Source organism: Chelonoidis abingdonii, chromosome 4 (assembly GCF_003597395.2).
Source record: "Chelonoidis abingdonii isolate Lonesome George chromosome 4, CheloAbing_2.0, whole genome shotgun sequence".
NCBI lineage: Eukaryota > Metazoa > Chordata > Testudines > Testudinidae > Chelonoidis > Chelonoidis abingdonii.
Window position 1 is genome coordinate 46,889,546 of NC_133772.1, and position 15,721 is coordinate 46,905,266.

General features: G+C 42.0%; 1 protein-coding gene across 1 annotated transcript in view; it reads left to right on the forward strand.

Annotated features, from left to right (window-relative positions):
• The window catches only part of ABCC8 (ATP binding cassette subfamily C member 8), a 134,769-nt gene that overhangs the window by 49,038 nt on the left and 70,010 nt on the right, over positions 1 to 15,721 (forward strand). The window contains exons 10-12 of the mRNA XM_032799206.2: positions 495 to 657; positions 10,411 to 10,451; positions 13,561 to 13,706. Coding sequence (XP_032655097.1) covers positions 495 to 657; positions 10,411 to 10,451; positions 13,561 to 13,706 — 350 coding nt within the window. The remainder of the gene's footprint in view (positions 1 to 494; positions 658 to 10,410; positions 10,452 to 13,560; positions 13,707 to 15,721) is intronic.

The window sequence follows — 15,721 nt, forward strand, 5'->3', positions numbered from 1 at the left end:
TGAAACAACATATGTGTTCAGTTTAGTACATCATTACTAGCACATTATACAGTGGCAGTCTGTGTGGCTTTTAATTACCATGTAAAAATGTTTATTTCACATTATCGGCAGCTACTGAGATTTACTTTATGTGGGAATATTTCATTACACAGTGAAAATTCAGCAAACATTCTTGGCACTAGAAGTCATGCCAACCCCTGGGTGTGACTGAAAGCCGCTGTAGGGGGGAGATTTTCATTAGCAGCTAGGTGATTTAGGAGCACCAGTCCCATTGAAGGTCAGTGGGACTTTGTGCTCCTAAGTCACCTAGATACTTTTGAAAATCACACCCCTAGAAAGAGAAAGTTGAATGGACAGAGCCATTGAAAATATTATTGACTGATTACTGTATGCAACCAGTTGAGGACTGCAGGCAGTTTACACAGTGACACAGATCCTCATTCTAAGGTGCTCTGGTAATCTTCATTAAATTAATTTACATGTAATTGTTGCAGGAATATTCCAATGAGAGACTAAAGAAAACAAATGAGATGCTTCGGGGCATTAAACTCCTTAAACTCTATGCCTGGGAACATATCTTTCACAGCAGTGTGGAGGAAACCCGGCAAAAGGAAATGACCAGCCTTAAAGCCTTTGCTCTCTATACCTCCATATCAAGTAAGCTGTTTCCTTATCACACTGATGAGCTCATGTACTGGTACATTATTATCTCCTAATGAGTTTACCATTTCTCAGCTGCCATAGATCCTGCTGCTTTAGGGTCTGATCCCATACTCCTTATTGTGCAGGCAGATCTTCCCTTTGATTCAATAAAGTTTGGTTTATGCATGTGTGCCCTGAATAATTAGACCCTTAATGAGCTAAAGAAACCTAATATCTACAAAATCTGTCAATTCAAGTAATCCGTAGAATTTTTTCTCTTTTACAAAATGTGAATTTGGAGGTCAGCGTGAAGGACAAATAGCGGCAGGTAGAGGAGGGCTCCCTAGGAGAGTTTAGTGCTGTGTAGCCTTCCTCCTCTGACTCTGCCTATGCTCACCAAACCTGTCTAGCATCACTTTCTATTGTTCCAGTCTTAAACCTCACTGGAATGGAGAGTGCCATGTATCAAGCAATATACACCTCAGTACAGAACAAGGAGTAATGGTCTCAAGTTACAGTGGGGGAGGTTTAGGTTTGATATTAGCAAAGACTTTTTCACTAGGAGGGTGGTGAAGCACTGGAATGGGTTACCTAGGGAGTGGTGTAATCTCCTTCCTTAGGGGTTTTTAAGGTCAGACTTGACAAAGCCCTGGGTGGGATGATTTAGTTGGGGATTGGTCCTGCTTTGAGCAAGGGGTTGGACTGGATGACCTCCTGAGGTCCCTTCCAACCCTGACATCCTATGATTCTGTGGTAGTGAGGCTGCAGAACAGAAAGATATCACAGGCTTCTTACCTAGATGGTTTCATTATGAAACTATGGTGATTTTCAGCAGGATCCTAGTATTCTGGGGGTGGGTGAAGCTGTGAGACTCTAAGCAATTTTCAGCATTCCAGGGTTTTTTTATTCCATCTTCAATCTTACTTCGTCTCATAGCCTGTAAAGCATTTACTCTACCTCTGAGTTGAGCTGAGCCAAGCCTATAATTAAAGAGGTAGTAAAAAGTTCCTATAACCTCAGGTCAGGAGTATCTGTACCTTTGCTGCTTTAACTTAGGCCACGTTTACACTGCAAACTTACATCAGTAGAACTATGTTGCTCAGGGGCATGAAAAATCCACACCCCAGAGTGATGCAGTTATAACAACCTAACCCCTGGTGTAGACAGCGCTATATTGACAGGAGAACTTCTCCCATTGACATAGTTATAGCCTCTTACAGAGGTGGATTAACTATGCCAATGAGAGACGCTCTCCCATTAGCATTGTAGCATCCTCCCTAAAGTGCCACATCAGTGCCGCTGCAGCTTTTTAAGTGTAGACTTTCCCTTAGGCTGTCAATAGAGCTACATTGATTTACACTAGCTGATGCTCTGGCATACTATATTGGGATTATAAAGGCACAGAACTCATTATTTTTCTCAGTATAGATATAAATAGAGTTACAAGCATAACCAACATCAGATCTGCAGATGGAAAAGCACAATACCTGATCCCAGATCTAAGGTGTTCAGTTAATTTCCTTTTTTCTCAGTTCTGTTTCCCTTTGTCCAAGGACAGTGCTTTTGACAGAATCCAACTCATCTGCAATACCTGAACTCGGAAATAAATTTCTTTTAAAAACATTTCAATATACCACGTTTGGAAATGCATCCTTTTGTTTGTTTGTTTGTTTAAAATAGTTTCATTTAAAGAAATTAATTGGCCCCATTAAAATAACTGGCAAAACTCCCATGGACTTCCATAGAATCAGGATTTCACCTCCAGTCCTGACTACAACAACCATTTTCCCTCTACCCCCAAGTGAATCAGTTGGATAGGTCGCTGTTACGATCATACACTAGAGGAGTATATTGCCAGTGGGCAGTCTGCAGCAAAAGAGGGTCTATCCATGACCAAACTTTGCTGGGTTCTCTGCTTAGACATGCACAAAAAACAAATCTATGTTCTTCAAAACTCCCACAGGTAAATTTCAAATATAGTGGCTTAGTGGATTTAAGAAACCCAGAGCTCTAGGATGCAAATTTCTTAAAGGCCTTAGGAAGATGTTCCTTATCAAAGGTCCTGCATCAAAATTTCTCCATATTTCATACATGTGACAACTGTGCAGCAGGAAGGTCATGGGGGACAGAGTTGAGGTTGTTTTGAACTTCAGCAGAAACATTTCATTTTATCTTTTTTAAAATGTAAACATAACTTTGAATTTTCCAGGCTTTTAAACATTTTTTGGTTGTTTTGTGCGGGGGAGGGGGAATCATTTTCCTTTAAAAAAAAAAAAGCCTAATTATTGATCAATATTTACAATTTAATTCTTGATTTAACCAAATTTTTACCTGGAAATATAAATATATGCAATATTCATTAATGCAAACATTCTAAATAAGAATTAGAGCTGCATTAACGTGACAAATTCATTTTTTAAACATACAGAAAATGAAGAAATGGAGTATATTTTCAGGATTCGTTATAGATATTTTTTAATGTTTGAAAACAGGAAGGATAGTCTACCAATGTCTAACAGCACATTAAATCCTTCTGGGAGTTCATGTCCAAAAAATGACAGCCAAGGAGTCAGCCAAAACTGTTTGAGGGTCAAATGAGGATATTCCGCAGGAGAAGATAAAATAACTTGGGAATATTTTTACTGTCTGAACATTGACTAAGCCTGGTGAACGGAAAAGACAGGCATGGATATAAATAAAAATTGAGGTTAACCTCTTTCTTTAGTATTACGAAACTGCTGATATTTTCCTATGATAGATAAAATGAGGTATCTTATAATATGCTTAGGCTTGGAAGAAGTAGATTTTTATCAGTAAATGTCAGTAAACATCAACTTCACTGTACACACATGAACTGAAAAAAAAATATTTCCATCAGTAATATTTGAAATTTACAGATAGGCAAAGTAAGAAAATACTGCTTGAGAACTTCTTAGAGTTTGATTTTAGGATATTTACTTTGTATATTATGGCAGGTGATGTTGACAATTGAGATTTTAACTGTTCTAGAACTTTAATGATAGCAGAAATTGAGATAAGGACGTTAATTATTGTGTGACCTCTTTTAATTTCCTATAACTGTGAAAATTTAAATCAATAAAAATGGAAAAAATGCTTAGAACCCATAATTTTGAACTGTGAATATGTAAATCAATAATTGAAAAGAATGCTTAAAATATAAATAGCTATAAAAATAATAAAACCCCATAAAATCAAATTCTGCCAAGCAAAAATATAAGAACATAAGAATGCCCATACTGAGTCAGACCAGTGGTCCATCTAGCCCAGTATCCTATCTCTGACAATGGCCAGTGCCAGATGCTTCAGAGAGTATGAGCAGAACATGGCAACTATCAAATGATCAATACCCTGTCATCCAGTCCCAGCTTCTTGCTGTTGGAGGTTTAAGGATGCCTGGAACATGGGGTTGCCTCCCTGATCATCTTGGCTAACAGCCATTGATGGACCTTCCTCTGTGAACTTATCTAATTCCTTTTTGAACCCATTTATACTTTTGCCTTCATAACAGCCTGTGGTAATGAGTTGCACAGTTTGCGTGTGTGTGTGTGTGTGTGTGTGTAGAGGTACTTCTTTATGTTTGTTTTAAACCTACTGTTTTGTTTTAAAACTGCCTATTAATATCATCAGGTGTTAGTTCTATGTGAAGGGTTAGTAACACTTCCCTATTCATTTGCACTATCTCATGCACAGGGCCGGCTTTAGAAAGTGTGGGGCCCAATTCAAACATTTTCGGCGGGGCCCTGGCAGGGATGACTTAAAAAAAAAAAGTGGAAAAAAAAGCCTTTAATTTCTTTCATGTATTATTTACTTTCCATAACTATATAAATAATAAAATTATATATTATGTACATTGCATCATATATGCTGTTGATTGGTTATTAATGACTGCTGTTTCACATGTGTGGGTCCCCGCCACTCCCTGGGGCTGTGCACATGTGTGGGTCCCAGCTGCTCCCTGCCCCCCTCATTGAAGCAGGTATGCAGGGTTACTGCCCTGGGAACTGCAGGGCACAAGTGGACATGGGGCTGGCTGGAGGCAGGGCAGGGGCTGACTGGAGGTAGGTCTGGCTGCAGGCAGGGCAAGGGGTGTGGGGCTGGTTGGAGATAGGGGGTGTGTGGGGCGGGCTGGCTTCAGGCAGGGCCACGGGGGGATGCAGCAGGGGTTGGCAGGGCTGGAGACAGAGGAGTGTGAGACTGGCTGGCTTCAGGCAGGGGGGTGCAGCAGGGGTTGGCTAGAGACAGGGCAGGGTGTGCAGGGCTGGTGCGGGCAGCAGTGTGTGGGGGGCTGGCTGGCTTTGGGCAGGGCCACAGGGGTGTGTGGTAGACACGGCAGGGGGTTTGACAGGGACTGGCTGTGGGCACGGGGTGCAGAGCTGGCTGCAGGCAGGGGGAGCGGGGCTGGTGTGGGCAGGGCAGGGGGTGTAACAGAGGCAGCTGGAGCCCCAGCCCTTCAAATAGCTCCCAAGCTCCCTGCTATCCCAGGGCTTTGGGGGCTATTTAAAGGGCCCCGGGCTCCCCAGCTTCTACCCCACCCTGGACCTTTTAAATAGCCGTGGGAGCCCTGGGGAGTGCATAGGGGTGGCGGGGCTCTGGCGGCTATTTAAAGGACCGGGGTGGCAGAGGCAGCTGGATCCCTGGCCCTTTAAATAGCCCCCAGAGCCCCTCACTACCCCAGGGCTCTGGAGGCTATTTAAAGGCCCGGAGCTCCAGCCAGGAGAGCGGGGCCATGGGGCTTGCCGCGCTCTGGCTGGAGCTCCAGCCAGGAGAGCGGGGCTTGCCGCGCTCCGGCCGGGGCTCCAGCCAGGAGAACGGGGCCTTGGGGCTTGCAGCACTCCAGCCGGAGCTCCAGCCGGGAGAGCAGGGCCACGGGGCTTGCCGCGCTCCGGCCAGGGCTCCAGCCAGGAGAGCGGGACCGCGGGGCTTGCCGAGCTCCGGCCAAAGCTCCAGCCGGGAGAGCGAGACTTGCTGCGCTCCGGCCGGGGCTCCAGCCAGGAGAGTGGGACCGCGGAGCTTGCCGCACTCCAGCCGGTGCTCCAGCCGGGGCCATGGGTCTTGCTGCGCTCCCACCTGCGCTTCGCTCAAGGGAGCGGGACCACGGAAGACCCCTGAGCAGATCGCAGCCAGGGACCCGGGGTAAGTTTAAAAAAAAATAAAAAAGTGTGGGAATCGGGCGAATCAGCCTAAAGCCGGCCCTGCTCATGCATGATTTCATAGACCTCTATCATATCCCCACCAAGTTGTCTCTTCTAAGCTGAACAGTCCTCGTCTTTTTAGTTGTTCCATACCCCAACTCATTTTTGTTGCCCTTCTCTGCACCTTTTCCAGTTCTAATATATCTGTTTTGAGATGGGGTGACCAGAACTGCACACAGTATTCAAGGTGTGGGTGTATCATGGTTTTATATGGTGGCATTATGATATTTTCTGTTTTATTATTTATCTCTTTCCTAATAGTTTGTACCATTGTTACCTTTTTTTGACTGCCACTGAACCCTGAGAGAATGTTTTCAGAGAATGGTCATGACTTTTCACTTTTCAACATTGAATTTCATCTGCCATTTTGTGATGTAGTGGCCCAGTTTAGTGAGATTCCTTTGTAGCTCTTTGCAGTGAGCTTGGGACTTAACTATCTTGAATAATTTTGTATCATCTGCAAATTTTTCCATGCCAGTGTTGACCCACTTTTCCAAATAATTTATGAATATATTGAATATCACAGGTCCAAGTACAGATCCTTGGGAGAACCTGCTATTTACCTCTCTCTCCATTGTAAAAACTGGCCATTTATTCTTACACTTTGTTTTCTATTTTTTAAACAGTTACTGACCCATGAAAGGACCCTCGCTCTTACCTCATGGCTGATTAGTTAGCTTATGAGCTTTTAATTAGGGACCTTGTCAAAGGCTTTCTGAAAGTCCAAGTACGCTATATCAACTGGATCACTCTTGTCCACATGCTTTTTGGCATCCTCAAACAATTCTGATAAATTGGTGAGGTATAATTTCCCTTGACAAAAGCCATGTTGATTCTTCCCCAACATACCATGTTTATCGGTGTGTCTGATTTATATTGTTCTTTACTATAGTTTCAACCAGTTTGTCTGGTACTGAAGTTATGCTTACTGGCCTGTAATTGCCAGGATCGCTTCTGGAGATTTTTTTTAAAATTGGCGTTACGTTAGCTACTCTTCAGTTATCTGGTACAGAGCTCATTTAAGCAATAGGTTACATGCCACAGTGAGTAGTTCTTCAATTTCATGTTTGAGTTTCTTCAGAACTCTGGAGTGAACACCATCTGGTCCTGGTGATTTAATATTGTTTTAATTTATCAGTTTGTTCTAAAACCTCCTATTGACACTTCAATCTGGGACAGTTCCTCAGATTTGTCACATAAAAAGAATAGCATAGCTGTGGAGGGTCTCTGCAGCAAAGACCAATGTAAAGAGTCCTTGAGTGCTGCTTGATCATCCATTGGTCCCATTGACTGGCAGGCTTCTTGTTTCTGATGTAATTAGCTAGTTGCTCTTCAAATTCTTTTTGGATTGCCTTATTATATTTTACATTTGACTTGCTAGAGCTTATGCTTCTTTCTATTTTCCTCACTAGGATCTGACTTCCAGTTTTTAAGCAATGCCTTTTTGCCTCTAACCACCTCTTTTACTCTATAGTTTAGCCATTGTGGCATTTTTTGGTCCTCTTACTCTGTGTGTGTGTGTGTGTTAATTTGGAGTATACATTTAGTTTAAAAACATCTATTATGATGTATTTAACTAGTCTTCATGAAGTTTGCAGGCATTTCACCCTTGCAACTGTTCCTTTTAATTTCAGTTTAACTAGCTTCTTCATTTTTGTGTAGTCCCCATTTATGAAGTTGAATGCTACTGTAATGGGTTTCTTTGGAATTTTTCCCCTACAAGGATGTTAATGATCACTATTACCAAGCAGGTCAGCTACATTCACCTCTTGGGCCAGATCCTGTGGTCCACTTAAGCCTAAATCAGGTATTGCCTCTTTCCTTGTGGGTTCCAAGCTGTTCCATGAAGCAGTCATTTAATGTATATAGAAATATTGTCTCAGCATTTCTTACTAAGGTGATACATACCCAGTCAATTTGAGAATAGTTGAAATCCCCCATTATTTTTGCAGTTTCTGCCTTTGTAGCTTGTCTAATCTCCCTGACCATTTCACAGTTACTGTTGCCATTCTCATCAGGTGATCGGTAGTATATTCCTCTCACTATACTCTTATTATTCAAGCATGGAATTTCTATCCATGGTTCTATGGTGCTTTGGTTCATTTAAGATTTTTGACACTCGTTTGACTCTGTGATTTCTTTCACATATAGTGCCACTCTCCCACTGATGTGACCCACTGTGTCATTCCTATATATTTAGGGTGACCAGGCAGCAAATCTGAAAGATTGGGACGGGGGTGGGAGGTAATAGGAGCATATATAAGAAAAAGATCCCAAAATCGGGACATCTGGTCACCCTATATATATATTTTTGTACCCTGGTTACTGTGTCCCGTTGATTATCTTAATTCCACCAAGTTTCCGTGATGCCTGTTATATCAATATCCTCATTTAATACCAGGCATTCCAATTCCCCCATCTTAGTATTTAGGCTTCTAGCATTTGTATATAAGCACTTGTGCATTTTGTCAATATTCTGTTGCTTGCCTTTATGTGTTATGTTTAAATAGGACTTTTTTCTTTTACATGTGACTGTTCCTCACTAGCTCCTACCTGTACTTTACCAACTTCTTCCCAGTCCTCTTTACTAGGATATAGAGTTCCCCCACTAATAAATTCATCCCTAATACACCTAATGCCCCTCTTAAAAGAGATTTGAGAGAGTGCTGTTTTCAGTAATGATAACAAGCAGATGTCTTTCCCATTCTTATGGGTTAACTGTTGCACAGAGTGACCTGAAGAAAATCTCCATGTACTCTTGAAAGATTCTCTCTTTCTCTCTCTTACCAATAGAAGTTGGTCCACTAAAAGATATTACCTCACCCACCTCGTCTTTTTAATATCCTGGGATGTTGTAACGTGGCTACAACAGCACTGCACATTGCACAAATTGCATAAATCCCAGACCTTTCCACTAGTGGGTGCAGGAAGCTTGAGAACAAAATACTTAATTAAATCAGTGGCTCTTCAAAACAAATTACTAGAATATATACAAATGAGTTATCTGTGACCTTTCTAAGTTCACCTCTTACTACAGAGAGAAAAAATATTTAACTTAGGGAAAGGAATTAGTTTTCTTGATTTTTTTTCAATAGATTTTAAATTTTTTCTCTCTCTTTTTCAATTATATTTAGATAGTGAGATAAGACTGGGCAAAACAAAAGCTCAAGTAAATGGGGTGAGTAGCTTGTGATGTGACCACAGCTGACTCTGACACGAACAAACAAGGTTCTTTCTGTGTTTTCAAATAGATAATTAGTCATTATGTAGAGTTGTTAGTTTATATTCATGTCTGGTCTGAAAGTGGACCCCAGCCAGAAGCCACATTCTTTCCAGTCCCCAACCATCTGTGCTTAATAATCTGGCCATATTAGAGAAATCAATGGCACCATGCCACAGGAGGGACCATAAAGCTAGAGGTCAGAGAGGAAACTACAGTTCATTATTTTTATTGCAGCAGCACCTGTAGACCCCATCATATTTAGTCACTGTACAAATACATATCAAGAGACAGCCCCCATCCTATAGAGGTTACAATCTAAATGGACAAGACTGATAAAACAAGTATTATTATCCCTATCTCCCAGGTGAGGAATGAGTCACAGAGAGTCAAGTGGCTTGCCCAAGGTCACAGAGGAAGTCATTGGCAGAGCTTGGAATAGAAGCCAGGTCTTGTGAAGCCCAGGTCACTGCCTTAATCACTAGAACACCTTTTTTCCCACTGTGTGAAGAGATTTCAGCTCTGTCCCTATCATTAGGGATCTGCAGCTTTTCGGGACCATTCTCTGCAGCTTTTGGTACCATTCTCTGCAGGTTCTTGACCTAAGCAACCCCATTCCTTTCCCTTTCTGTTAGGTCACAAACCCTGGCTCATCGAAGAGATGATTACAAGAAAATATCAGTATAAAAACTTGTCACCCTTCCCACCCCTCCCCTTTCCTTGTTATTTTTTTACCAGAGGAGAAACTGTAGTCCTGCAATTTTATAATAGAACCTTTAAATATTTCTCTCCTGAAATAGCAAACTAGGATGGGCCAAATCCATTCCTGGGGTATACAGGGAGTGACTCTGTTGAAGCCAGGGGTCAATCTGATCTTCCAGCAGTAACCTGACAGTTAACTCCTGTCTCAAAATGCTTCTGTTACTGTAATCATGATTGTAATTATTTTGGAATGTTACTGAGTGGACAATATGTCAGAAATGGCACAGTTGCTACCTATTGCACCAAAAGAGTACCAGGGAAAAAAATTGTATTTCCTCTTGACCGTGCAATGCAATGTATAAGCCAATAATCTATTCATACAGTGATTTGATAGGTGCTGTGTATTTTGACAATCTGGAGTGCAATATACTGTGGGCACCATAAAAAAAAATACAAGTATATTGGCTGCAGTAGTTAAATTTACCACAATATTTGTGAATTTCTCCTATTCTAAGCATAGGAAATGCCATGTTAATGTCAAATACTAGTTTATATTGTATACTCATTATATTGTAAATATTTTTGACTGCTCGGTACAGACTATCTAAATAGTGATGCATGTTTCCTTCACAGTTTTCATGAATGCAGCAATACCAATTGCAGCTGTACTTACAGTAAGTATGAACTTTTTAAAAATAGCAATGTTTACAAGCTAGGTCTACCTGAAGTGAAGGCTAGTAGATTCCAAACTGAGATCTGTCAAATGCTACACCAGAAACACCTGATTTCACTTGCTTTTGCTAATTTAAAAAGAAGTGTCTAAGGGGGTTATTAAATATTACATTACTATAAGTAATATTAAATAATATAATACTGTAAATAGTTATTACCTCCCTAGTAGCTAAAGGGGTAAGCTGTAGGAATGATGTATCTTTCTTTTTAGTCCTACATTATATTCTCATAAGCAAACTAGGGAAATTTGGTCATGGTGAAATTACTGTAAAATGGGTGCAAAACTGTTAAAATACCATATAGAGAGAACAGTTATCCATAGCTGGCTGTTAAACTGGGGGGAAAAATCTTGTGGGGTCCTGTAAGGATCCATCCTGGGTCTGGTACTCTTCAATATTTTCTTTAATGACTTAGATAATGGAGAGTAGAGTATGCTTATAAAATTTGTGTATGACCCCAAGCTGGGAGGGGTTGCAGGCACTTTGAAAGACAGGATTAGAATTCAAAAGGACCTTGACAAATTGGAGAATTGGTCTGAAATTAGCAAGATGAAATTCAATAAAGACACATGCAAAATACTACACTTGGGAAGGAGAAATCAGATGTACAAATACAAAATGGGAAATAACTGGCTAGGTGGTAGTACTGCAGAAAATGATTTTGGGTTTAACATGGATCACAAATTGAATACATTCTGGGGTGCATTAACAAGAGTGTTGTATGTAAGATATGAGAGGCAGTTGTTTACTCTGCTTGGCACCGATGAGGCCTCACCTGGAGTACTGGGTCCAGTTTTAGGTGCCACACTTCAGAAAGATGTGGACAAATTGGAGAGAGTCCAGAGGAGAGCATGTTTTAGTCTTGAGAAAAGAAGACTGAGGAGGGATCTGATAAGTAAGGCTGCGATTCTGTCACAGAGGTCATGGAAGTCACAGATTCTGTGACTTTCACAGCTGCAATGTCTGGTGTGACTGATCCTGGAGCCAGCTGCTCGGGCGCCCTGCAGCCAGCCATATCAGGCGCTGCCAGAGTGACCCTGGGGCCAGCCACACCGGCTGCTTCCCAGACGGTCCCAGAGTGGCTGGCCTCAGGGAGTGCCCAAGCAGTGATCTCTGGCGCCAGCTGCACCATCCGCTGCTCAGGCAGCTGGTCCGGGGGAAGCACCAGAGCAGTGGTCCCTGGGGCCTTGGAGCAGGCGTGGCTGGGGGTAGTCAGCCCCACGGCCAGTGCAGGGGCGAGCCGTTAGCTCCCAGGCCTCCGCAGCAGCAGTGTACTGAGTCCCCCCAGAGCAGCAGCTCCCTAGGCCCTAGGAGCTGCTAAGTTTTAGTCAGGGGTATTTATATAGTAAAAGTCATGGACAGGTCATGGGCCCTGAATTTTTTTTTATTGCCCGTGACCTCTCCATGACTTTTACTAAAAATATCTGTGACTAAATTTTAACCTTACTGATAGATCTTCAAATACATTACGGGCTGTTCATAAAGGGGGATGGTGATCAATTGTTTTCCATGGTCTGCACAAAGGAAGATTTAAGTTAGATATTAGGGAAAACTTTCTAACTATAAGGATAGTTGAGCTCTTGAACAGGCTTCCAATGAACTTTGTAGAATCTTCATCATCAGAGGTTTTTAAGAACAGGTTAGACAAACAAGTGTCAGGGATGGTGTAGGCAAACTTGGTCCTACTTCACCACAGGGTTGGATTAGATGACCTCTAAAGGTCCTCACTAGCCCTACATTTCTATGATTCTGTAATGATCCAACCTGGTTCTCACTGAAATGGAAACAGAACAATATAGAAAAAAAAACTTTTTCTTCCCAGATTCACCATAGATCTGGGACTGTGTCTGCACTGAGCTTTTTCTTAACCTTTTCCACAGTGGCAGAAGCCCTAGTGCAGGTCTACTGGTGGTAGTCACAATGGGAGCATGAGTGCAGACAATACCACAGGCATTTTTATCGTTGTATCCTCTAACCCTGCTTAGACAAACATGGTTGTAAAATCACTGACACCTTGTCTGCACTCGTGCTCTGCATAGGACTACAACCTATGGAGCTAAAATGGTTCCAGTACAATGAGGAAAAATTTTGAGCTCAATGTAGACCAGGCCTTGAGGAGAGAAAGACCATAATGATTTGCATGTTGAGGAGTAATTACTGAGCTCATGCAATAAATATCAGAAAATAGAATCCCGGGGGACTTTGTTTGAATGAAACTGGATTGAAAACTGTGCAAGGAGCTCAGAACATGGCCCGCTATGGATCTGGTTATTCAGGACTAGATATTCTGTATATGGTGTGACATGATTTGAAGTGCCATTCTAGCAATGGTTTTTTTTTCCTCGATCATAAATGATCTCATCATTAAATGTTTCCATTAAAACATATATGGGTCTTTCCTGTTTGTTCATTCTTTTATTTATTTGCTCCTGCTGTTCAATTCTCTGGGGCACTGGGACTGCTCCCTTACAGCACCCCTCACAATTTATCATAGCCCTGAACCTTGTCTCTCTCACACTCACACACACACACATGCACGCCTATAGAGCTGGCCAGGTGCCCCAGGAAGAAGGCTGCACCATTCAAAGGGATGGAGCAGTGTCCAGGTCCCCCCTTCTCACTGCAGAACTATGGGAGGGATAGTACCTCTGGGACACAATCCCTGCCGGAGCTCTTGCTATGGTTGGGTGGCTCCATATTAACAACCCATGTGTGTATTAGTGCTTAAATGCTATAATCTGACCCTTAGTGTGTTTGTCTCTTTTTGCTTATCACACAACCAAAATTATGCCTCTTGCCACTGGATGAAAGGAATTACAACAACGTGAGACCAAAAGCTGAGACCCTAAAAATCTTCTTACATAACTGATGTATGAACAGCAAATTGTAACAAATATGTAATGACTGCCAGGAGGAGCTCTGCAGTGGCTGGTTGCATGATGTTTCCCAATTAAAACAATAAACTGCCCATTACATGATTGAGAATACAGTGCAATGTGAAATGTTTTCTCTGTTCGCGTCTTTTAAGACTGTAATCATTGTATCTTTGTAGACATTTGTGGTCCATGCCCACCTGACTGGAAATGCTGACTTCTCCCCATCAGTGGCCTTTGCCTCACTCTCCCTCTTTCACATTCTTGTCACCCCGCTGTTCCTGCTCTCCAGTGTGGTCAGATCTACTGTCAAAGCTCTGGTCAGGTAAGAGTTTCTGGACAAAAACCTCCCTCCATTTGAGAGTCATTATTGTTCAATTCCCCAATACGTAATTCAAAAATAATGGTGTGGTTATTTTGCACCATTATTTGGAAATTGCTTTCCAACCTCTTACCGTAAGTGTTGTCCCATGTTATGTGATGTGGGCTCAATTCTCGGAATTAAGCAGAATGGAGCTAACTAGCCTGACACTGCAGCCATTTACACCAGCAGAGAATTTGGCCATGTGTATTTTGAACTGACAGTTACTGCTTGTTAATAAATTATTGTATGATCCACTGTATAGATTTTATCACTGTGGTGGCTACAGCGTATTGTGTGTGTGTGTGTGTGTGTGTGTGCGCGCGCGCATGTATGTATATAGAAATAGGAAATACACGATAAACGCTCATTTAAGTTTTTTTTTGTTTGTTTAAAATCGGCAATATATCCCCCTCCCACATAAAAATATGTGGAAGGGAACAAAATAATCAGAAAAGCACATGGACATCAATGTGTATCTCTTGGGCTGCATTGTTTCCCCCTGATTCTGGCTGCAAATCCAGGGAGAATTAGATTTTAGCAGGGGAAGCTCTGTGATAGAACAGTTTTAAAAAAAATTTTTGAAGTCAACAGGGAAAAAATTTAGTGAATAAATTCTCAATCTGGACCAGATGAATTTCCTTCTCATAATGAGTGTACTTTATGAGTGTCAAAGTCCAAGTTCCCCTGAGCCAGTGGCTCATCAGGCTAATGCGGTTAAGACACATCAATTTCATAGCCAACTGTATGCATGAGAGTGTTGTGGCCAACAATAGTGATAGCAGAACTAACACTTCAGTCTTTAACAAGCCAAACCCCTATTCATTTCAGTGGTGGTTCTGTCTGATCAAAGACTGCAGGATTGAATAAAATGATTCTTAGCGCCTATCCTCTACAAAGTGCTTTATAAACATTAATTCATGTTTTCTACCTCTTTATGATGTTACATATGGTTCTCTAAGGCCTTACCAAAACAATGGGCCAGATCCTGTCTCATGCTTAATTCTACTTATGTTATTCTAGTAGTGCAAAGGGGAATTAAACAGAGATCTGAGGATTCCTCCAGTGTGGCAAAACCATCCAGCAATGTAAAGCCAATGTAGCCAGCTCTATGCACACTCTCCTTCCAAGTGTATGAAGGCAGTGGCTGGAATAGAGTCCTCTCCTGAAATTCCCAGCTAGTGTAGCAGTCCACCGGGGACTACTACAGGTTGGCAAACTGGGCTTGTGGCCTGCATTGGATCCATCTCAGGATCATGGAGATTCTAATGGCCCTTACAGTACCTCACCCTGTCAGCTGCACCGAGCACATATTCGGGAACAGCTAATGATTCCGCTGCAGAACTTCTCACAGTTTGTAAATAGTTAGTGGCGTGGTTGCCTCGGGACAGGGTTTCTGTTTTTGCACAAATGGTTCAAACAGATTTAGGCCAGAAGGGACCACCAGATCATCTAGTCTGACCTCCTGTCCACCACAAGCCACCAACACCTGTGCACTGAACTGAACACAAATGAAATTAGACCAAAGTATTACAGCCCTTAGGAGACTCCACTATTATGAGCTACAGGCAGAGAATAGGAGGAACTGAGGTTTACCAGTGTGTGAGGTCCCTGCTTACAATGGCAGGGAATTGATTAAGTCAGATTAAGACCCAGATAGCCATGTGTCACTCTTGTTAGCAGTGCCCTTAGCTACTATTTGGTTGCCTTCTTGCTACCAAGTTATTGCCCTGTTATTTGGAATGTAGGCAGGACTGGCTCAGACTACATAACCATACTGTCATGTCCTCCTTCCTCCCTGCTGTCTGTGTGGTAAGAATCTCAGAGTCCATTGTTCTGTTACTTGTGGAAACACAACTGCAGAGTGCACACAAATCAATTGTTTGCTGTAATTGTGCCCTTCTGTTTCATCTTTCTACTAATGAACATCTTATTGGTAAGGTCAGATAAAGGTAACCTAACCTGATAGAGTGTAAATT